This window comes from Tachysurus vachellii, chromosome 16 (genome assembly GCF_030014155.1).
Source record: "Tachysurus vachellii isolate PV-2020 chromosome 16, HZAU_Pvac_v1, whole genome shotgun sequence".
Taxonomy (NCBI): domain Eukaryota; kingdom Metazoa; phylum Chordata; class Actinopteri; order Siluriformes; family Bagridae; genus Tachysurus; species Tachysurus vachellii.
In genome coordinates, this window is record NC_083475.1 from 10473258 (window position 1) to 10498949 (window position 25692).

Here is a 25692-nt window from a genome sequence, read left to right on the forward strand (position 1 = left end):
TAAATGACCCAAAAACATGGATCTGGCACTAAATACATTTTTCCAGGACACAGCACATTTCTGCAGTGCTACTTCTCTGTTGTTTGATCACTTTCCACATTGTAGGTCAGATTAGAAGCTCACATCTACCCCCGAAAAATGTTGCCTGCATCTCATAGTACTTAGAATTTTTGGTTCACGTAATACAGTCAGGTGGATTCAGTTTCAGATGGCTTTTTTTTCCCCTACTGTAATCACAATGCACTAGGTCTCACCTGAGAGAGATTTCTGTGTCCTCACCAGCTTAAATAAACCACACGCAGAGGCAAACTCACTTGAATACTGGAGTGATACTTGAGTAAAAGTGTTTGGTACCTTGACATATTGGGCACCTTGTTGCCACATGATGTATTTGTGGATGGGAATGAGATGGGAAGAGCTTATGACATAATGGGTATAATATCATCTCATTATTTTCCAAGTGCCTGTGACTGGTTGTTTTGGTTTTGACCTTAACCTGGCAATATTTTGTACTTTGAGTATCAGTGATCCTCTGACTCACCCCACCTGCTTTGTATAATGTGCAATTCCTTCCAACGTCTTCTTGTAACACAGAGTGCACACAGTATATATGTGGAAATAAAGAAAGAACTCTTTCCTACAGCTCATGTGATCTAAAGTGTACTTTCCATCATTTCTTCACTTTCCATGACTGTAATGTATCTACCTGCATAGAAGCCTTTATTATCACCACATATACATTACAGCACAGTGGAATTCTTTCCTTTACATATCCCAACTGAGGAGGTTGGGGTCGGAGTACAGGGGCAGCTATGATACAGCACCCCTGGAGCAGGGAAGGTTGAAGGCCTTGCTCAAGGGCCCAACAGTGGCAGCTTGGCAGTGCTGGGGCTTGGACCCTGATTCTCCAATCAACAACCCAGAGCCTTAACCACTTGAGCCACCACTGCCCCAAAAATATGGTAACGCTTCACGATTTTACGTAATGACTAAATGGTAAAATGTTGCTGTCTTCTCTATTCTCATTTCATTCAGTGCAGATGTTCACAGCTGGTTTCTTCAGGGGTAGACAGAGGGTACCTTTTGTCTTTCCTTAGGTAGGTAATTAAAAAACAAATGAGTCAACCCTTTATTCATTGTGAAAATACAAAGTATACAATTACCAGGCCCATGATACGAAGTGAGGAACAGATAATGTCAGGGGTGGGTTGCCAAAGAAAACTGCCACACTGAACGCAAAAGCAGATCATTATTTATTTCAGAAAAAAAACAACTGTTAATTACACTTCATACAAATTAAAGCGGCATCGTTTGGGGATTTAGAGACCTCTCTACAATAAACATTTTTTGCATCAACCAAATGGTTGCAAAAATACACTGTGACAGAGACAGCACTAAAGCAATTATAAATATCCGAAGCTTCTAAATGCATGTTTGCAATGAAAAAACTCTGTTTTCTAAACTCTGTAGTTTGATATTTAAGGATGTACAAATCATTTACTCAGTGCCACAGATGTCTCAGAATTGAGACATATTATATGTATATTTTATATGTTAGCATTCTAATATTAAATGTCTTGCATCATTTGATTAATTTAGTTGTGTGCTTGTCATTTTCTGTGTCCATTAGACTATACAGTGAACAAATTTATCTATACAATGAACATCCTACTAAATCATAGCACAGATATCTAATAAACATGTGATGGGTGACAGTGTGGAAAGTTGATGAAATTTCTGCTTGAATATATTCAGAACGTCCAGTAATTTTAGAGGTATTTGTCAACTTCAGATGAATTTTAGAAGTAAATAAAACTCACCATTGTGTTTCTCTTTTTTATTTACATTTATTTGTTAGCTAGATGCTTTCCTTGAAAGCAGCTATAGTAAGGCAGCGTAAAGTTCAAGCTGAGTAAACATTCATCATCCATCTATTACTGATTAAAAACCCTAATATACCAAAAAAGTTGCTCATAAGTATCACTTAAGCATTTAATAAACTTTGTATTATTAATTTTATTAGTCCTTTTTACTGTTTTTTTTTTTTTTTTTTTTTTTTTTTTTTTACTATGTTTTGTTTCTTTATTCAGTTTCTAAAGCACTTGGAGTAGCAATTGTTAAAGAACTGTGCTTTTACAGTGTTTATTTATTATTATTATTATTATTATTATTATTATTATTATTATTATTATTATTATTATTATTATTATTATTATTATTATTATTATTGCAGCCTGGAATTTGACTTTAGGTCAAGAGAACCTCACCCTTGATTAAAGGACCTTCCCAGTTTAAGTGCGGCTTTAATATTATAAGTAATTAACATAATGACATGAATGCTAAATTACTAATGAGTCATGTTTATCCTGGCAGCCCTGTTGGACTTGTACATCTGCACCTTTTGTCCCTTGGGGTTCCTGGCAAATGTCACTCACTATTTCCCTATAGCGTATGGTGAATGTCTAGGCAAATCTTCAGAAAACACAACCATGATTTGTTACTGCTGGCACAAATGTAAATGTTGCTGGTGTGTTTTCAAGGTCGTTTAAGACTAATGCTGGGTTAATCAGTTGTGTGAAGAGAGCTTTTCATCAGTTCATTGATCAGTGACTGTGTTATATTTCCTAGTTTATTTTACACCACTATAAAAACAGACACACATATTATCCAAGTCAACAGAGAGTCCCATGTTGATCTACTAATGCACTCCCTTTGGAGGTTGTGTGCACAGACTAATAAAAGCTGTCTCGGGTCACGGCTATTAAGGAAAACATAATTAGAAAAGCCATTTAAAATAATGATTAATTAGGCATTACCGTTTCCATATTGGTATTATGTACGGTAACTAGAGAATCAGACACAGATGTGTGGGTGTGGATAATCCAACTCTCACTGATTTGGTCTCTGGCTTTCTGATTCTATTTACATCTGGTCTTTCATTTGTCTTTTAGATATATAAGATTTAAATCATATGCTTTTACACGTGTAGACAAATGTATCTCTAGTTTGCGGAAAGGAAATCTAATTGACCTGTCATCCACTGCATACAGTATAAGTCATATCACGAAATCAGCTGTCTGTATTCTTCATCATTTCGTGTTCCTCTGAGGTGTATCTTATGCTTCCTAAGGCCACGGCAAGTGCTTGTCTTATTCCTGTTGTTAATCACTGTTAACCAGGGCTATTACCTACAGTAGTAGTATTGCAACACAATCAGGAAAGATTGTTTGCAGCATAGACTGCACCTGGTTCCAAACACTTTCTCATATATGTTGGCTTTATTATTATGGATCCATTGCTTTCATTAATAAAAAGGAAAAGACCTTGTGTTTCAAAGGCATCTTTTTGGATTTAAACACACATGTAGGAAATATAGTGAAGGTTGACTTAGTATACCTTTTTTAGTTTTTCCTGTAGCTTAGGGGTTCAAGTTTTGCGCTTCATGTTTTGCAATGCCCTTTGATGCAAAAGGTTTCTGAATGTCAGCCCTGCCAAGAAGGCTAGCTTTCTAAAATTCATAACGCACAAGTCATAGAGGTGCTTATTCAGTTCTGGAAATACTTCTGTGTTTTTGTCGCTTTTACCAACTATATTGTGTACCTCCCTGTCAGTGAGCTTGTTTGACTGTTGTTCTTTGCTGATTCTGTTTTACTGTATTTTATTAAATTAATAATTTTTTTATAACTATATATATATATATATATATATATATATATATATATATATATATATATATATATATATATATATATATATTTATTTTTTTAAAGCTTACACATTCTGTTCAATGTCAAAATCTTATTATTATTTTTATTATTTTTGTCCAATCTGCCTTGAAATGTAGTTCCAATAGATACAGGAATAACGGTATATTTCATGTAGGACTTGAATTTGCCATTATTTTTGCTTAGATACAGAGACAGTTCAGGTTCTAGATGTATTTCCCATGTATTTATCTACTTCAAGCTAAGAGATTTCCCAGGAGGTTTCCCAATCCTAGCTTTGTAATCCTGCTAAACCCCAATTCACCCTGCTCAAATATTTATTGTAATTCCATAAATGTGTTTTAAAAAGCGTTTGATCAGGTGCATTAATGCAGTGATAATTATATATTAGCAATACCATATCAAAAACCATAATGAAGGGTTGTGATAGGAGGAAAATATGAAATAGAAGATATAAAGGAAACAGGACATGCACTGTGTGCAATAGCCCGGGCTCGGGAGAGAAAACAAACGCGTTTTGACATGTTGTTTATTGTTGGCTCTGAAGAAGCTGTCCCCTATTTCACTGAAATGGCAAGGGGAAAGGGATTGAGTAACATTTTCCCTCCTCAGTCTCTGTCTCTCTTTCTCTATCTCTCTCTGTCTCTTTCAGCAGACTTTGCCCATCTGCTGTGTCTGTCCTCATACATTTTTTGAGCCTCCTGGCCATGCTGAAATATTAGCAATTAGTAATATAGCACACAGCCTTATGCCCGCCTACCCAATAGCTATCATTTTTCTTTTATACACCATAGATTGAGTTCTTACCACCTCTTTATTACAATCTTTTTCAGAAACCAGACAGTGCTGCACCAGTTCTGCTGTCCTGCACCAGACGCTCCGGACGCTCCTGAAGCCGACTCTCAGGCCTGCGTACCCAGGTAAGAGCTGGTACCCACCTCCTCACCCACACTCACTGGTCTTTTCTGGTATATGGTGGTACCATGCAACACAACTGCCCTAGATCTGTCTGTCTTGAAGTGGTTTTAGCCTTTTCCTTGCCTGTTAACATGATTCCTCACTTTGCCTGCCTGCTGCCTATGTCCAATATAACACTCGTTTGGGACAAGTCCAAATGTAAGTTTTTCAGAAAATCTCTGAAAGCAATAAAATTAAAAGTACAATTTTTTGCAGTCTAAAAATCCCTTGGCTGAAGAAATGCCCCATTCTCCAAGCACTTTTATGTACAAATGCCTTTAGACAATGGACATGATGGTCCAAGAGATTCGCTGTGGATCTTAGATCTTGGCTATCATCCAAACTACATCATTCTGACATGGATTAGGTTTTGTTAAAAGACAGATGGAACTGTTTAATCCTTGGTAATAAACATAACTAATAATTAATTCTATAAAAACAATTATTTAACATAGGATAACTAATTAGTTCTTCATTTTCACATCTACAGATATAGGATTACAAATTGTACAAAGAGGCAAAAAACATCAATAGTAATTAAGCAAAGCACTTTCGATGTTTATTGTGGATCCTAGATGTTTACAGAGTCTGTGGTTTATCTAAATAATGAATCTAAGAGGGGGAAAAAGTGAGTGCAAGCTAAAACACGCAACAAAGCCAAAGCTTTATTGATGGACTTGCGCCCCCTGAGGAAATGGTCACAATAAGCGGTTGTTTGAACACAGTGGTCGGCAGAGACGCAGCCTCTAAATCACGCTCTAAATGCTGCAGAGGCCCGCCGTTATCGAATTACTCGCAGCGAGAAAGCCACAGAGGAGTGGAGAGAGAAAGAAAGAGAGAGAAAGAGTTAGAGAGAGAGAGAAAGAGAGAGAGAGAGAGAGAGAGAGAGAGAGAGAGAGAGATGTAATACCAACATACAATACCATTGTCTTGGTCTTGTGTTCCGCAGTGGAAATTAATCACTGCTGATAAAAGTGGGATGGGTTTGAATAGGCATAAGGTTGAAGTGACACTAAACACCATAGGCAGTTGCGATCTTCAGTGCAGGATCAAACTCATATGGTCACTTATTTATTTGAGTGTTAGTGTTATGACATCATTTCTATAGTCTTTGTTCTGTGTGCAGCAAGAACCATTCAACGAACCTATGGACATGGTACACTGTATTAGTGTTATGTAAGTAGTTGAAATAGCTTTGTTAGCTTTTCTTTCAGTACAGTGTGGTTCCTATACGTTACCTCTGCTGAGATGGTCAATTCCTCATGTAGTAGGTTAATCTATAAAAGCGTATGAGTATGAGTTTATGTTCCTTAAAATGAAAAATTGGTTTAAAAAAGTCACAACAATCATTGAAAAATAATATTTAACTGTACCATTCATTATCACTGGGACAAGGACCTCAAGGGCATGTCTTAATTATTTAAGCTTGAATTCTGAGAATAGCAGAGAACCAAATGAGAAAATCCCGACATCAATCATAGCAACACTTGCCAATCACAGGCATCTGCTAAGAGGGAAGATCATACTGCTTTTCCTCTAAGTGTGTTCTACTCATGTCTTTTGGCTTCCCCAGTCTTGTAAAAGCCTCCTACCCATCCAGTTGATAGCTGTCATATGATGACAAGTTAGGCTGGTGAAAAAAAATTAGAAGAAAATAGTAAAAACGTAATGACATAATGTAAATAATTGGACCTTAAAAACCTTTACTTAGCCTTAAATGTATACTACAGGTTTATTTCCATTTAAAAGATACACACTAAAGGTATAAATATTGTACCCTTCTGACCACAGTGACCAAGAGTGCTAGAGTTTAATACTGTTTTTTAGACTAATGTTTAATGTTATACAATGAATTTGAGAGTGTGCTAATTTCCAGTCAACGGTGTAACTTGGTCTATTATTGGTATAAAAATTTTATTTATTTATTTAATTCAAACACTCCCCATGCAGCAGGCGATATTGTATTGTATGGAATCTAATGCAAAGATACATATTACAGCAGTGGCTGTTCTAAAAAACCCAAATCAAAAAGAAGAGAACAAACATCAATGTCCTGATCCATGATCTGTCAGAGGAGACATAATTTTATTTATTTATATTCAACAGACATGTTACTGGTGAAATAAAAGGAATTGAATGGAAAAACAAACCACTTCAAACATAAAGCTTAAGGCAGTCTGTGTTTTGCTCATTATAAAATATAATATTTTTTGTTAATTAGCAAAAAAAAAAAAAAAACTCTTGTTTTCTGTTCTTACTTTGATGTTTGTCAGTAAATTGGTGTTCACCTGTTTCTCACCGTATCATATGTTCACTGCTTTCACAAACCTGCCATTTTCATTCTTGTCAACGTTGCCCTCAGAAGTCCTGGTAGAGCTGGGTTTCAATGCTGCTTCTGTAGTTTCCATTATGCAGTGGCGCATTAGATACATCAATCATTGCTGCTTATTTATTCTCTTAGGAATACACCTCAATAGTCAACCTATACATGTACGTACATCATCTCAGTGTGGTTCATGGCCAGCTTTAGGGGGTAGATGGTGATTGTTGTGCTACATCATGCATGCTGGTAGATGTGTAGAGTAGTGACTCCTTGTGTGTATTTCTGTGTAATGCTCACACCTCCCCAAAACAAGCACTTCACACAAACAATCAAACAGCTACCACTGGTTGTATTTTTTAATGGAAGGGGAAATAAATGTTGAAAACCAATAGCAGATTTTGAGTTCCTCAGAAATGGAAGAATTTAGCTTGCCATTTTAAGAACATTGGGTGCTTCAGAAATCAGAAGTCACCAAAATAGCACCAAGAGGGAAATGTCACTGAGAAAAGTGCAGCTAGTCACCTAAACAAGGCCTCATTACCATATAAAATAACAGGTCTGCTCTTATTCTTTTTAGAGAATAATGAAGGTGACCCTGATTGGCTGTTTTGCTCTGCTGTGGATGATCATTTCCTTTTTATTGGTGCAAAGGGAAGTCTCAAAATATCTTAAATGCTCCTCGGTCATGAGAAGGGAAGCATTTTGCCACTTTACACTTTTTGCAAAATTTCTTAATAATTTGATTCGAATACTGCTATAACTTATAACATAACAATATAACAAATTGATATATGATATATGTTATATGAAGCATGATATTCAGTATTTGGTTTTTTACTTTGGTATCTTGTAGCTCTTTCTATCACACTGTGTACCTCCCTGTGGACACTCTCCAATCTTGTCTTTGTGGTATTTCCAAAATGCAAGCATACTTGCATAGTACTCACATCAGCATTTTTATAGCTGTACATTTTGGACTGTACTTGTAAGATACTTTGAATAAAGAAATCTGTCGTTCTTTAGACGTAATGGACTTGCACATCTAGTTATTTATTTGTTAAGGGTTTTTTATTTAGATGGACAACCATCTGAAACAGAACAAACCCTGATCTTCAGTTGATCTTTGTCATTCATTAGCTCTCTCGTTCACTGTGGAACGTGAGTTAAAGGCCGCAAAGCTTTAAATTACAGACTCACATAATTGATACACAGCTGGAGTTCCCTGATCTTCAGATACTGTGTTGTCTATAGAAAGTGAGATCTTTTGAACTCTTTACTGGAGATTATATTTTTATGTGTAAAAAAAAAGGGTTAATTAAGTATTAAATAAAATGGATATGAATTGACTACTTTTTACAGCTGATTAAAAGACAAAAAGACTACAGCAAACTTTATTTAAAGTATCTTTAATAACATATACTACATGGCCAAAGGTTTATGACCATCATATTCATATGTGCTTTTTGAACAGTCCAGATTTATTTCATCTTTGTTGTTATAATAAACCCCATTCTCCTGGGAAGGCTTTCCACTAGATTTTGGAGATCATTCAGTTAAAGAGCATAACTGAAGTCAGAGATTGATGTTGGGTGAGTAGGTCTGGGGTTTAGCCAGTTTTCCAGTTGATCCCAAAGGTTTCAGTGGGGTTGAGGACAGGGATCTGTGCAGGACAGTCAAGTTCTTCCATTTCCTCTTTGGTTTTGTGCATGGAGGCAATGTCATGCTGGAACATCTTTTGTGTGTTTAGCTGTGATGGTCTGTTGCCCACATTCTTTAGTGTATACTATAGTGCAGGGGCTTCTGCTTGGTTGGAATGAAAACCTGCACCCACACCAGCCCTTTCCGGATAAGATTGGAGACTATAGTGTATTGTGCAACATTATTTAATATTCTAACAATAAATATTCATTATGAAAAAAAAAAAAAAATAAAACTCAGTACACCAATGTAATGGTCGTGCTTTGTTTAAGGTTTCTTTATTTGACATTATTTAACACATTATCATCTGTTAACCATTACATTGGTTTATTCATTAATACACCAGAAGAAACAGTATCAAAGCAACTTATTTTTGATTTGTTTAATGAGATTAAAAAAAACCCAAAATGAACAATTTTATATATTCACAGTTTATTGGTCACAAAAGCACAGCTTAGTAATATATCAATAGATTAAACATCTTGTTAAAACTACATCGATTCATGATGTGTCAACGATCCATCGACTCACAAATTTGAGTTGTTTATTTTGTTAATTTATTAACATTACTTAAATGTAATAATGCTGTAGGTCGGACTTTGTCAATGCTCTGTAAATAATGCTAGTTAAGATGGCCTTAGTGTTACCAGCGCACATATCATTGTTTTTAGGAAAATTGTATTTAGTAAAGGGTTAAAAGGCAATGAGTGGTAAGTGTGTAATCTGACAGAGCCTGAGAGTCTGCAGCCTGTTTCATGCTCCATCAACACCCATGGGGGAATCAGTGAGTCGGAGACTAAAAAAAATTGTGTAAAGTCCGCCAGCTGTCAGCATGGCAGGAGTGGGATCACCAGATGATTTTATTAAACAGTCTGTATTTCATTTTCCTTTAGGAAGGGCTTTCTGTTCAGAAATAGCATACAGATCGAGATGAGAGCCGTCCTTTTTGTGTAATTCTATCCTATTTTTTTTTTAAAATAATTTAATAACACTATTCCCCGAGGACACAATGTTCATGCAAGGTGTAAATGGGGCTGTAAACACATCCGGTGGAGGAGGGGAACGACACTGCGGTTGCTAAGACAAATTTCTCAGTAGCATGTTTTTATTTTTAAAATTTCAACTGCCTTACGGGTTCATTTTTAATGAGTCATGGCTAATATCTCATGCTGGGTTACAAATGACATACATTAAGAGTTGTTCTTTACCCAGTATTGAATGCAACTGAGGTTGGACTTTGCTATCAGTCATTTTGACTAACATCTTTCTGTCACAGTTTAGTTAGTGGAAGTTTTTTTTAATTTTTTTTTTTTTTATTGTCCTTAAACTTTATAATAATGTACCAGAGAACATTCAGTTCATTATAGGTTTTATATCCAAATAAAACGTTACAGTTTTGCTTACATTGTGCTTAAGACTTGGGTGGCTTTTTTTCATGATTTGTAATTGTTTTCATAGATTTAGTTCAGAACTCTTTCATCTAGAATTCTTCTGAATTAAGCATGATTAATGTCAGTAGTGTGTAATGGCAGGATATTATGTAGCTTTATTGTAGATTGCAGTTTATACATGAATATCTATAGATGTAGCATGAGTACCATAATGTCAAGTAAAGAAATCCCACTTCCACTTCCATGTGAACCAACACCTTTTTTATCCACCTGCTCCTGAGCATATGAGCTTTAAAATCTTTTTTTTTGTTTAGTTTTTTTTTCTCCAGCCCAATGCACACCTTGACTCTGACTTCACTGCCATGGATTATTTTGCTTTATTTTGCAGTTGCTTTTTTGCAGTTATTTTTCCTCTGATTAGAAATTCAAATATAGATTGCTGTATTACTGTCTTTGCCTCTCTTTCTGTCCCTCTCTGTCTTTCTACGTGGTACAGATGGGCTTGTTGTTCCAGAGGCTACCATGTCATGTTGATTAGTTTATAGTCATTTTTTTTTTGTGCGGTCCAGTGCACGGAAATCAGTGTGCTCCCTGAATGTGTAAAATTATACTTCCAATATCAATATCGAAATCACCTTTTACTTTCCTCTTCTCCTTGCTTTTTTTTCTGAATGTAATTGTGTTATTTTCTAGTTGTTGCTGTTTTTCATGATGGTCTCATGAATTTCTATTAGAACCGATTCTAACAAAAAAAAAAAAAAGATCATCACACGATTTAATTGATTACACAGTACTTTAAGGCTACAGAATGCTATACAGTTGTAGTGCAACTTGTTCTAATAATACCTGTGCTGCATTATTACTGAAGCTGGCTCCATGTGCATTCTCAGAATTAATGGCGAACATTAATAAATATATGTGCATGTGTGTAAACAGATCTACAATCTCTATACACATATACCTTAAAAAAACTAATTTGTATATTAATGTCAGTTCCACCAGATTCTACTTAAAGGTAAAACTCCTACATACATTATTCATATCAACGATTATTGTGTTTTAATTGTATATGAGAGAAATATATGGTTGTTGAGTTAAAGGGTAAAAATTAATTTCCATTTACAGTACTAAAAGGTCAAGGCAAACTCTTGAAGGTCATAGTAGCAGACAAATGTACATACACACACGCACACAAGGAGGTAATCTCTCCTAATGATACTAACCTAATGTTCCCATCAGTTCTATCTGTCAGTCTTTCTGTCATTGCCTGTCTCTCTATCTCTTTCTCATTTTTGTCTTTCTAAGAATCATGGTGTGTCACCAGTCACCAATGTCCAGCAAAGTGACCTTGCAGCTCTACTGTGCTGTCGTCATGGGAACATGAAGGCAAAATACATATGAAGGATCAGACATTCACACATTCACTGCTGGTAACAAAATACATCCATGTTTTGGTCATGTCACATGATTCAATAAGGCATCAGCTCACTTTTCTGCTTTTCTTCCCTTGCATACATCAGTAAAAAAAAAAAAAAAAAAGGCAGGGTGTCAGCTATTCAGTTGTGGCCTTTTCACAAATGACTTGCTGCTTGGCCAATAGCGCAAGATGTTGCGTATATCATCCAAGAACTGCAGCCAATTAGTCTTGGCCTTTGCACGAGTAAAGTGATTCAAACCAGAAGGACGTGACAGCTGATTTTAACAGCTGAATTTAACACATTTGTTGCATGGAGCCCTTTCGCTTATCCAGCTCAAAGCTTTTAATCATTCTCTCATTGTGTTTTGCAACTCAATGAGTCTTAGTGCTTACATTACCATCTATGACATAACAAAACCAAATAAATCTTTGGAATGTTGATAGATGTAAAACTAATTCTCAATTCTATTCATGAATATGATGGGTTTAATCAGAACAGTGACAGGGTGTTTATTTATAGAGCTGACAAATGTGGTGAAAGTTTTCAATGTGCCACAAATGATTAGCAAAAACGAACAAAAAAGAAAGAAAAAAAAAATCACCCTCTGTCCATCATCCCTTCAGTATATTAATTATGATTTGATTAACTTCTCTTTAATATGCTTTGCGTTTGACATGGATCTTTTTTCACAACTAGCAATCCATTTTCTTTGTTGTCTTATGGAAATACAGCACAGGATTATGCAGGATGACATTTGTCAGATGGTGGTCTAATCTCCCAGCTCAGATGATAACTTGTGCTAGCCAGATTGGACAAAGTAGAAGCTTTTGCATCATTTTGATCATTTGGACAAAGTAGAAGTAGTACAAATCTGCATCTGACATGATGAGCTGATGTGTATTCATAGTGACATTATTTAGAGGAGCTTTTGGGAGAACTGACTTTCATGGCAAGCAGAAATATTTGTGAAGACTTTTCCTTTTGTTTTCCTTTTGATTTCTGTGATACTTTATACATCATACTGTAAATTTACCATTACAAAATATTTATATTAGTATATTTACCAGCATTTCAATCTTTAATCAGATAGTAGATGTGAATTCCTCTTGTGCTTTCAGTGATATGTAATCCGATGGTATGTGATGTATGGGAATCGCATAATGTTTTGAATAGAAAAATAAAAATAAATGTGTGGAAATCAAAATTTATTTCGACCCACTTTGAACTGCCTTCTGCGGATCCACACAACTATATAACTATTTACAGCATTGGGAAATAGAAAAACGGAATTTTAAGGACTTTTTTTTTACAATTTGAAGTGAAAAATGCTCAGTGTAACAGTATGAGCAAGGGAAGTGAAAATATATATTTCTATAAAGTTGATATAAATGTACACTGTTAAAAAATGTAGTACAAATAAAATTCACTTGAAATTGAAGTTGGTCATAAATGAACATAATGAACCCTGAGTTATGTAGGATGTCTTTTGTGAGTTGTCCCTTTACAAAATGATAACTGTTTTGGCGTGGTACTGTATCTGTAGAGTCCTCTGAAATTTAAGGCTATTTCACTCTTGGGGAGTTTTGAAGTTGAGTAAATCAAATGCTTTACAAACTCTAATTTGAAAAATCCTACTACGATCAGTCGCATGCATTCAGCAATCCTTTGAAAATAGTAGGTTTCAGTGTCACATCAGCTATCAGTTTGTTGAGGTACAGTATTAACACTGCTGATTGGGTTCTTCATCCTCTTTTCACTAGGCTTTTGCCTTTCCACAATTAGCATTTTACGGCAGACCGCCAGCTCATAGTCACCCACTGAGTTTGCACAGAAGCCGTAACTGGTGCTGTGCCATCAGATGCATTCTGTTAACCCACACAAACACACATGATCAACTTAAGCTCTCATTCAGCTTCTGCTGGCTCCTGATTTCAGAGCCAAATTCTATAGTAGTGCTAAAGGTATCCACAAACCTCAAAAAATAGTTAAACCTTGGTAGGCATATTTATTTACACACTGAGGGCTCAAGTGAGTGATTAAATTGATGGAGGTGAAGCATAGAGGAAGTAGAATAAAGCTTGGCTTGTGGTGCTTTTGATTGCTGTGAGGTTTACCAGGAGAGGATGCACAGATATTCATACAGGGTAGGTGAACCACAATTGGTGCTTTCCACCTAAAGACATTCAAGGTGCTCATGTGCATTGGTTGTGGTTAAGACAGCTTTTTGTGGAACTGAATGAATTGTTGGTCAATAGCCTGAATTCTAGTCTTGTTGTGAGTCCTATCATCACGCTGGCACATTTTTCACGTTATATATACGTCTGCATACTTTACAGTGCATAATTTCACTATTGGTTGTATTTTATAAGTGTCATGCAGTATTTATATTAAACTGAAATAAATTATGATAAAATTTGATTTAAGAATGAGAGAAATGCAGTAAATGTACATTTAGTTTTGGCTTGAGGCAGCACAGAGACAAGGCTTCCAAATGTCTCTTCTTAGAAGCTCTTAAGTGTTAATCTGTAAAAATCAGTATGTCCCCCCCACATAGCTTTCCCCATTTAATGCCCAAAAATGCTCTGGAATGACTGTCAGTTCATTTCAGTGTGGTGTCATTTGGCATGCTAGTCTCATAGGATACATTTATCACAAAATTCTGCAGTCAAAGGTTCAGAATATCACCAATTATTTAAAGAGTATGACAGCCTACTGTACCTTGTGTCAGCCAAAATCATGAGTCTATCTTGCACTTTACTCGACCACAGCATCCTCTTGCCACATCTCTTGACCTGTGCAGCAATTTTAAATGAATTCTCTTATATATCTCATTTGCATAATATAGTATGGAGAAAGATGAGGGGATAAAATTTCACCTTTGTGAAATTTCACCTCTAGTTCTGACATTTAAAGCTTGTTTTGAATAAATTAAGAAAATGTAATTTTATTTTATTAAATATTTTTAATTATTGTGTAGTCCTAATAATTTTTAATTAAAAACCTTCACGTTCATCATGTAATTAGACAGCTATTACATGTAATTATGTGCAGGGCATAAAAACAGGGCTGTATTTTAATGGGGCTTTTCCTCTGATTTACTTGCCTTTCTGCCTTGCTCAAAATGTTGCACTATTTTAGGGTAGTACACTTATATTTATGTCATAAAAATGTGAACTACAACACAATACATACAGTAAATGTGATGTTCAGAATAATTTCTACTGTAGGATACCATACAATATATTGCTAAGGTTGGGAAAGGGAATAAAGGGATAAAGATATGGATAATATGCATACATCAATTTGTTTACATTGTTTACTCCACAAATGCTTAGAAAGAGAGAAAAAAAGTAATTTTCCCCTTTGAAATGCCTAAATTTACAGAAAGGGTTTATATAATATGGCTTGGGAAACCAAAAATCTAATTTGCAAGTATTCTAAAAGCATGCAATATGTTTGATTTGACTTTCTTTAAATATTTATTTCTAAACAAAAACTCCTAAGCCAACTTGTTCTATCCCTTTTTCCAAACTACTCCTGGTCAATATTCTCCTGGTCAACCACATCATATTTCTCATTAATAACCATTAAATAGAGCAGGGGCCTCGTAACCCTAATATTCTTCTTCTACACTTCTTAAATTGGGTCCCTTGGTGATGATGCAAAGGGAAGCTAATAAAGAGCAGGATGATGCCATCTCTGATTAGACTCCCTGAGTTTTTATTACCAGCACTCAGCCATGGAGTAGAGCTGAAGAGATGGCCATTCTTGCTACATTTGTGCTGTGCACTCCTTCCCTTTCTGTCCCTCATTTCTCATCTCTCTAATGGCCTCTGCCATGAGATTACTCATAGTGGATGCGGGAAGCAAGAGGAGACCTAGTCGATATGTTCTTTCATGGCTGTCTCCTGGGGCTGATGTGCAGGGGTAGATAGACTGAAAGCTGTTTCTCCTCTCAGTACTAAAATGACCCACATGCACCTTACTCTGTTAGGCTTGCTGGATTTAATTGACTATATTTTTAATGATGTTGTTATGCTCTTCATTTCAAATGGATTAAAAACCAATAAAAGAAAAGTTCAAATGAGCAATTAATGATAATCAAGATCCAGGATGGGTGACTTCCTAAAATAATCATGGCTCAATGGAGATTATGTAGGTGGCACAGGTTTTAGAACTGTGATCAATATGAACAAAAATGTATATATGTAGTGGTCTAGGAAAGCCTGTCAGATTCGATTACAGTTGAATTCTTGTAAACACTGGCTAGCAAAAAGATGCAAATTTGGGTTTTGCACAAAATTGGTCCCCCAAGCCAACAAACATTTGCTCAGACTACAAGATTCACAATGACAATTGAAGATCTTATATTGAGCACTTGACTGCAGGGAAGTCTTGCATCCATGAACAGAGACTTTTGTTCACCCAATAATCGTGTATATAGCTTACTGTAATAGATACTTCTTATATGAAATATCACCTCTAAGGTATAACATAAACTCGACGTATAACATAAACTCGACAGCTACACTTCTGAGCATCTATGGATAGCTGGCTTATTAAAACACTGTTGGAACTTAAGTGAACATGTTTTAGAGTTATCACGTATCGCACACATTATACCTATTCTACTGTGTTGCTAAACTTTCAACCTACTCCTGCCATCTTAATCCACTGCTGAGTGTTTGCATCGCTACTTATTTTCATAAGCAAAAATTTAATACATTCCTATTTACAAAGTAATTACAGAAAGAGTGGCTCGCTGGGATTTACATCTAATAATTTCTCTTTAATTATATCTTTTAAGAACACATAGCAAGAGCACCTCCCTATACAATACAAAATGTTCTACATCATTTAAAGTAAACATTTAAAATACCTTTAAATCTCCTTTGGTTTGATTCATAGAAATTCTATGATTCAAGTAAAATCTAATTATTCTGCCTTCGATACTTGAGGAAAGCATCCAGGGAGTAAAAAAAAAAATCACCTGGATGTGCTGAATGTGGCTTTATCTTGGCTGGACCTGAAACATTAATTTAGGAGAAACATACATTTAGAAACATACAGTACATATTTGTCCTTAGATCATTTGGTTCAGATGTGAAAACAGGCAACCAAGTTTGACATGGGAAAATATTCTAGACCATAAGAATCATGCAGGCAGGGTCAAAAGATATTTAACCTTGGCAAATCCATTACATCTCAGTTGTACAGGAATATATGGGCAAATTCTAAATATAGAAAGTTGGTTATCTGATATGAGAAGAAACTAGGATGAAGAGATGCTGTTAGAATTAGTAAAAATGAGGAGTATACACTATTTAAATACTGAAAAGAGATATCTGTAGGTGTTATCTATCAAGGTTGACTATTCTCAAATGTTTACTCAATGCCTTTGTTTTTACAGTTCACTTCTGTTTTATTATAATATTTAAAAGATAATTAGAAAGAAAAGATTTGGAGCTAAGTGTAGCATTTACATCTCACATTTGCTTACATTTTTAGGTAACTTATTAACATATTTGCAATTCGAGATATATTAAACATTCTTTCTTTCGGTAATGGAATGCACACACACACACTCGCACCTAAGGGCAATTTACCTTATATATTTCAGCGGCATGTTTCATGAAATATAGAAAGACTTACTACATAAAGTGTTTTCATATATTTAAAAAAATATTGCACAAACAAAAATGGTTTTGTTAGAGGATGATGATGTCATTAAAACATTTAGGTTCATTTTAAATCATTATGTTTTGTATATTAATTATATAAAATATAATATTAACAATATAATATTAATCATATCATTTAAATATATTTAAATACAAAATTGGGCATTTAAGCAAAGACCTTTCCAGTGATTGTTTTAAGAGGAAATAGAAAGAAGAACGATAAACAAAAAAAAAAAAAGGTTAATCCTCAACAACTCAAATAGATGCTTGTACTAGATTATGTCTCACTTGTAAATAGCTTTGGATGAAAGGAAAATTAATCAAAAAGGTTAAGTGTGATGATACTTGTAGTATAAGCTTCCCAGACAGGTGTTCCTGCCTTTTGCTTTCTCATGCTGCACATCAACCCGTTGATGAATGACAAGACACAGTGCCCTACGCAGTGTGAGCTCTGAGAGTGGAGAGGACAGAGGTCCTTGAAGCAAACAAGTCAAGTAAACTGGCTCATATTTGTTCTAGTCTTTATTGTGGAGAGAATAGAAAAAAGTGTAAGTGTGAAAGAAGGAGCTGAAGAAGGCATCACAACACATACGTCTTTGCTGGCCTCGAGTCGTGACTCTCACATTACAAAGCACATGGAAGATCACAAGCTTCGGGAAGCACAGGTGCAGTAATATTATGAAATATCTCCGATACCTTATGAAAGCAGGCAGTTTATTTCTAACTTAAATGTTCCAATGAAATATTATGATGCACATGAATTCATATTTTCTGTTTTATACACATTATGCCTTTTTTTTGTTGTCATTTGTGTGTGTATGTGTGTATGTGCATGTGTGTGTCAGATACCATCTGTTTTACTGCATGAAATCCCTGCTTTATCTCACTAATCCAAATTTTTTGTATGCTTTATCTTTTTTTATTGCTCTTACTATCTCTATTTTACATTTTTCTACTGTTCAGTTTTGATATCAGCTCCATCCTGCTTTCTCTCTCCTTGCAGCTCTGTCAATACAGTAGCTCTCTATCGGTCCCCAAACTGTCTGTTCAGTGTGCTTGTGAATTTGTGTGTGTTTGTGCATGTGATTTGTGTTTCTCATAGTGACATAGAGCTTGAGCTGATTGGATTCTGGTTTATTTACATCTTACTTGCCAGTTAGCATGTACGTACACACATACACACACACACACACACACACACACACACACACACACACACACACACACACACACACACACACATAGTGTCTTAGTGTCCCTCTTTATTTCTTTATCCATATTTATATAGGAATAACTGATATTCAAGACATAGTGAGGATATTTGGCTTGTCCCAATTACTATAATTTTATTTAAAATAAAAATAAAAGCGATAAACTGATTTCCTTTGGTTACTGAGGTAGATTTAGGTGTAGCACAACATTAATTTGACAATGAATATTTGTCAGTAAAGGGTCCTGAAACGTTTGTGTGTGCTTAAGTGTGAAGGTGTAAAAATAGACCTGCAATGTTGTGTTTATTGAGACTTAAATGAACACAGCAGAACACAGGACAGTAAACAGCGTGCTGGCTCGGATAATGATATGGTGCTTTCCGCAGGCTACAGAATCCATGTAAAAATTCAGCATAATAGCACTCCATTTCAGGCTACATCAATTGGATACACCATTTGCTTTAGACATCCTTGGCTCAGCCTGGGCACTGTTTTCACCCCTTATAATAACATACAATAATATTTTATTGTACAAACAGCCTTTTACACTGCATGCATTTTTTTAAAGAATCATTTTCTTCCATATAGTACTTTTGTAGATGTAGTGCTAGAGGTTACATGCAGTATGTTTGCTTATCTGGATAGTTTTTAGCGCTTTGGTACTGACTTTGCTTTAGCCATTCACTCAGAATGTTACACATACAGTACATCTTTAAAGACTGGCCATTACACCCCCCTTCTTGAATCTCCCCAATTGCTTGCCTTACCTCTAACCAAAGAGTAGAGGAGATTATTTTTTAAATGTGCCATACATATTTCAGAACATTCCTTTTTCAAAATGTACACGGAAAATGGAAAATGGTTTGAGATCGCATTCACTGACTCGTCGGTGTTTGTTTATCATTTTTCATTTTTTATTGTTCATATTTCAGGAGAACCCTTTTAGAACAATAATCTGTGCTCTCATGAGGCAGCATTTCTATGAGGCTTTATAATAAGAATTAATCTCCATTGTAGCAGTGTGTCTGCTTCATACCTGTTCTGGCACAAATTGCTTCCAGACGGTGCCAAATTTGAACAAGTCATGCCAAAGAGCAAATACATAACTGTCTAACTAATGCTGGCCAATGACGGCATGCAGTGTTCAAATCTTTAATCCTCTGTCAGGTTTTTGTTACCTCGGTCTCAAAAGGTGTGTTAAGTGCTTTGTTGTGAAGCACACTTGGAATAAACTGATAGCAAATCACGCATCAGCAGTGTGATGAAGAAAGACTGTACTGCTACTGTACTGTAGACTAATCACAGACTAATCCGTGGGAAAGAGAGTTCATTGGATAGAAGTTCATGCTTTTTTAATAGCATTGCTGTAGTCATTTTAAACTGTGTAAAAAAAAAAATAAATAAATCAAGCAAAATGTGTGGAATTTTGTAATTTTTTATTTTAATTTAGTGCTGGGACATTTTGTGTCAGTTGTGGTGGACACTAAGAACATGGAATAATAAAACCATCCAACAAACAAACAAATGATTCAAGTGAAAAAAAATTCACAATATAATTAAAATTGAACACTGCTAATTTACAAAGAACAATCCCTCAGCATACCTCAGAACAAAGAACAGAGAAAGAAAAAAAAAAAGGTACTGGCACTTAGCGGAGGTTAAAACGAAACTAGGAATGAATCTTTGGTACAGCTCACACTTTATTGGCCAAAAAAATTTCAAGGACAAAGCACATATTTTTTTCATAAGTGATTTATTAAATCCATTACAACAGACCATTTATTGGACAATCGCTGTGATCACAGAGCCTGCTTTCAGTCGTAACCTTGTTGAACATTTTATCCACTACTTAATTATATGTCAAACCTAACAATATAAATAGACATTTACTCACCACTACATTGTTTAAAAGTACTCTAGGAGATCTCTTGGGGCATTTTCCCTTTTCCCTCCCAGTGAAATGCAAGCTCACTTACAGTACATTCAGGTCTGGTGATTGACTTGACTATTGCAGATCATTCCACTTCTTTGTCTTACAAATTCCTAGGTTGCTTTCAAAGTGCTTTCAAAGTGTGCAATACAGTAGGTCATCATTCATCTGTAGTATTGAGTGCTGTCTAATAAGTTTTTTAACATTTGGTTAAATCTGAGCTAATAATAAAGCCCTGGTAGACTTTAGAATTAATTCTGTTGCTTTTGTCAGCGTCATATCACCAGTAAATACAAGAGTAGCACAGTAGTTTAAGTAAATGTCTTCAAATAAAATCTAAATGTCTGCACTTTATATTAATTATATATTCATTCATTTTTACCAAAATACTGTGGTAGAAAGCTAAAATAACAATAGCTTTGTAAAATTATTTATGGATCTGGCCGTATATTTGTATAGACAAAATTGTCAAGAATATTATAACATTTAGGATTCATGCTAATGTGCTAGCAAGTGGCAAGAACTCTTGTCAGTTATATAACTTGTGTGCATGTAGTCATTCTAATTTGGGATTAATTGCATGTAGGAAAAGAAAGTTGTAAGTGGAAATCCAAAGAAACATCTGTCCCATTTGCCATGTCATGATTGAAGACTCTCTTGGGTCATGTTTTTGACTTGTTTGCATTTGTCACTTGCCACTGAAATGACAGCTCAGGGTTGTGAACGTACTCAAAGAGAAGCTCGTCTGATGCTTTGTCAACTGCTAGTGTGAACAAACCTTGAAAGCTTGTGGTCAAAGTACAGTATACAGCTCTATCCATGGCAAACAGAATATCTGAGGCTGAAACCAGTGTTAAAAGGACAGCTTTATTTATGTAAAATTGAAGTTTTATTATTACATTTTTGAGGATATGGAACAATTGCTGAAGTCTCTAAAAAGACATGAGTTAGAAAGTGCATCACTTACTTTGGCCTGCAAACAAATCCTGGTCTGTTTGATGTTGAAGAATATTTTCTGATGAAAGACAGCATGTCTGGGCACACATTTTGAGAGATTATAAAAATTGCTATGAAAGTAAAAAAGAAAAAAAGAAAAAGATGGCACGTATTCTTGTTGTGAGACTGCTGGTGCTAACCAAGGCTTATTTAATACCTGATTATCAGAAAAGTTGAAACTGCTCCAGTGGAATTGTGTGCTGAATGCTAATTTGTTAAATGCAGCAGAATGATTTTTTTTTATAGAATTGTCTTTTTTCAACATGTTTGTGTGGTGTTTAGTGTAATGGCAATAGTCTCAGAATATTTTTTTTCATGTAGATGTCTATTTATCTTTTCATGTAACGTTTGTGAATATGTGATGATTATGTCCTGATGATGACGCACGTCTTTATTTCTTTTGTCCTTTATCTTTTTTAGATTCCTTTGGTTCTAGCAGGGTGTAATAGGCTTCCATTATCATACTGCTGATGCCCACGCTCCTGGTGACCTCATTGTCAGCACACTCGCTGCATACGCACATCCCATCCCAGTGGCCTGAACAAGGGCTCAACCCTCTTGTCTCTGTGCTCCATGTCAGCTCTGACCTTCCTGCATCATGCACAGCCTAAATCCCTCATGGACAGGGGAGAGAGAGAGAGAGAGAGAGAGAGAGGGGGAGTAGAGGGGTTCAGTCAGGAATCGATCTGAGCTGTTATTGAGTGTTGAACTCAAGAGACAGACTCGTTGAAGAGCTTAAGAACTTCTTAATATAGTTCGGAAAAGATACGGCTATGAACATAGATAGATTCTGTAAATGTGTCCACTGTTAACTGTTTGTTGTCGGAATTACACAATATTATACACAATATTACAATATGATTAAAACATGATGTGCAGTATTATGTGATTTATGCAGCTAGCAAGTCCTAGTGTGGTCTAGGAAAACTGGAAAACTGCTGACACTGTAGCGGGAATCTGAAAATTTAGACTTTTTTTGGCCAGTAATATAAATTGACATTTCTGTTTTAAGAAACCTTAAATTTTATTTTTGCTACTTTTTAACCATGCCTTGGTTAATGCCTGCAATGATCATTGTTAATCATGAGTCGTTTTTCTAAAGCCTAAAACAGGTTTAAAGCATAGCTGGCTAAGTGTGGTTTCCTCACACATCATTTGATCAAACTGTTGCATAGCTATGCACCATAGCGAAAAAGCTAAGCTTAATCGATTCATATTGTTATACGGGCTGTTAAAATGTCTGCAGTGTACCTTTGTCATCAAAACAGAGAACCACACTGCACTTACACACTCTGTATAGATGACAGCAGACTGCAGAAAAGAAATGTGATTTAACACAACAGAACTGGCAGAATCAATCAGCCTTTTTTATCCTCACTGATATACAGTAAGAGAGGATAGAGATCAGTCAAGTGATGAGACAGTGATAAGGCTTATGTTCAAATGCTGAGAGAGACTCATAGCTCAGGTGATGAGACGCAGACTGATGTGGAGGATGCTGATAATCAAAAGGGTTTATCATTTACTATAATTAGTGTACAATTAGCGTACAATTCTGTACAAGTTTGCATTAATGATTGCCGACTTAAAAGTCGACTTAATAAACCTTTGATTTAATTTTTAGGAAGTGTATTTCAAATGATTGAAAAGAAACATATTTCAGTTCAGTAAAAGTACTTTAGAACTATATATTGTAGAAATTGTCACAAATGTATTATGTATTATTATGGATTCCCCCATGCTACCAATTATCAATAGGATCTCAGACATGAATCCGCAGAAGATACTTTCTCACTCAGAGCTACAGTAGGTCATGACAGGGTTATCAGTTTTTAAGTCATGCTGCTGAAGCATTCTGTGTTGGAGATTAAGTGGTAAGTGTGAAGATGATAGTGTCAGCTCTTTTCTGCCATTACTGCAATACTAGAGTAGTGGAATGTCCAAGTGTTTTACTGCACCAAAACCTCAATGATTCTCTTTCTATGCATCACTCTGTTTCACTTTTATGTTTTTTCTATTTTTTTAATCTCTTTTATTCTCTATGCTTCTCAACACATATACAAAACACAAAATTCTACTGCTCCTCTGCCGCTCGTCTTTGCTCCTGTCCTCTAAAGAACATTTAATATACTGTAAATATATTTAAGAGGGAACAGGATCATCTGATTGCATTGTCAACTACATCTCACAAGGGCAACGGTGCTTCTTTGTGTGGTTTCCACTCTAAATTCTGGATTTGACCTTACTTTCCACATGGGAAGGTGATTAATGTGCTTCATAGAAAAATAGGGAGTACTGCATATGGATTTTTTTCAGAGGTAAAGAATGTGGTACCAAAGAAGTGAGAGTAAAGGTAAGGAAAGTAGGACGACAAGGCAAACTTTTTGGATAGTGTGGATTTAATCAGAGATCAATTCATACTTTATGCTGCATGTTTTATGCTGTGTTATACACATTCACACACTCCTTACCATTTATGAACAATTTGGCCACTCAAACACAACAGTGACAGAAACTGTGCTCAAGATTGAAACTTAAGAGCTGTGAGGCAGAAATAAACACACACACACAACACCCCAAATTTCTACCTGGCTCTACCATTTTCAGTTAGTAAAGTTGATATGTATTAGTAACTAATACATACATAATGCATGTATTAGTTACTAATACATATCAACTTTACTAACTGAAAATGGTAGAGCCAGGTAGAAATTTGGGGTGTTGTGTGTGTGTGTGTGTGTGTGTGTGTGTGTGTGTGTGTGTGTGTGTGTGTGTGTGTGAGAGTGTGTGTGTGAGAGTGTGTGTGTTTTAAAACCTTGGAATAAGAGCAAATTCTATTTTAGGTAAATTGCTCATATAAATAACTTCCATAGGCTATGTTCCATATTACATACAGTGCATGGCCAAAGGTTTTTGGACACCTGACCATCATACCTACATGCTTTTTGAACTTTCTATACCAGATTTAGATTTAAATTCGCTGTTAAAAACGTCAATCTTCTGAGATGGCTTTTCTCTAGATTTTGGAACACGAGGTCCAAAATGAGGTCTGGGATGCAGTCAGTGTTCAGGTTCATTCCAAAGGTTTTCAGTAGGGTGGAGGTCAGGACTGACATGGATGTCACTTTGTGCACAGGGGCATTGTCATGCTGAAACTTTGAGTGTCTTAGTTCCAGTGAAGGGAATTTGTATTGCTACAGCACATACTGTAAATTGATTCTGTACAATTGCACCAGTTTGCAGAAGCACCACATGCTTTTGGCCATAAAGTGTATTTACATTCATTAAATCAGCTGTAACTGGAAACATTTATGAGCTACTAGGACATAGTCATAGTCGACAGTTAACATGTCTGAAAGAAAAAGTAAATAGCCACTAGAGAAAATGTTTTGCATTAAACCAGAGACAATGGTTGAACCTTCTATAGAAAGGCAGCTATGAAAGCATACTGTAAGGGGCCCTTTAAGTGTCATGATACTCAGAATGCCTGTCAGACATGGGGGCTTTGTGGTAGCGCTGAGTGGGCGAAGCAGCACATGTTTAGGCTCTTTTGTTCATCAGAGGGGTAGAAATAGAGATGCAGTGTAAATTCATTAATTATAGTCATTCATTGGTGGTGATAGATACTGAGAGCACATTTGTTTCACACGTTATGGGTTGACTGGGGATGCTTTTTCTTTTACCTAGCTGATAAACTGTATTGGTGAATTTCCGAAGGAAATAAAAGTGGCAGGAGAAGGGTTTTGTGATTTAGAGTTATTGTGGAATACAGAATGTATTTTCAACTTTCAATTAACAGCCTTATTCTTATTCTGGTTATGAAATCTTAATCCAAGAAACTGGCTATATTATAAAAGCTTGTAAGATGTTCAGAGGCTTGTGAGTTTGTATTGCTTTAATCATGTTTTCATGCAAGCGCTGCGGCTCTGTGTTGCATTGCAGTGGTACGGTATGTGCAGCATATGTCTATCAGCATTCTACTGTGCAGCATCACACCAGGCCAGTAATCTGCTGCAGAGGAAACAGAAAACACTGCAGCCTCTTGCAGTCCTGCAGTCATACATGTAGACTCTACTATGTGCAGGCTATGTTTAATAGGAACATGTCTGAAGGATTTAATAGCACAGAGGAGGAGTGTGAGGGTTTAGTTTTGACACAAAGAAAACTTACATAGCCTTTGAATATATAATCCGATGTCAATTGTTGAACCTAAAAAAGATTCTAATGAAGATAACAAAGTTCAGAGGCTAGCACTGTAGCATAAAAAACGATCAGGATGAGAGACTAGACAGTTTGAACTTGAAGATGGTTGCAGTAAGGGTTCTGAAAAAAATAAACAACCCTTAAACACACCTTAGACAA

The 25692-nt window shown here is 35.7% G+C and overlaps 1 protein-coding gene across 1 annotated transcript in view; it reads left to right on the forward strand.

The window, feature by feature from the left end:
• Positions 1–25692, forward strand: part of LOC132858759 (IQ motif and SEC7 domain-containing protein 3-like) — a 45117-nt gene that overhangs the window by 14182 nt on the left and 5243 nt on the right. The window contains exon 2 of the mRNA XM_060889219.1: positions 4559–4645. Within this exon, the coding sequence (XP_060745202.1) occupies positions 4559–4645 (87 nt within the window). The remainder of the gene's footprint in view (positions 1–4558; positions 4646–25692) is intronic.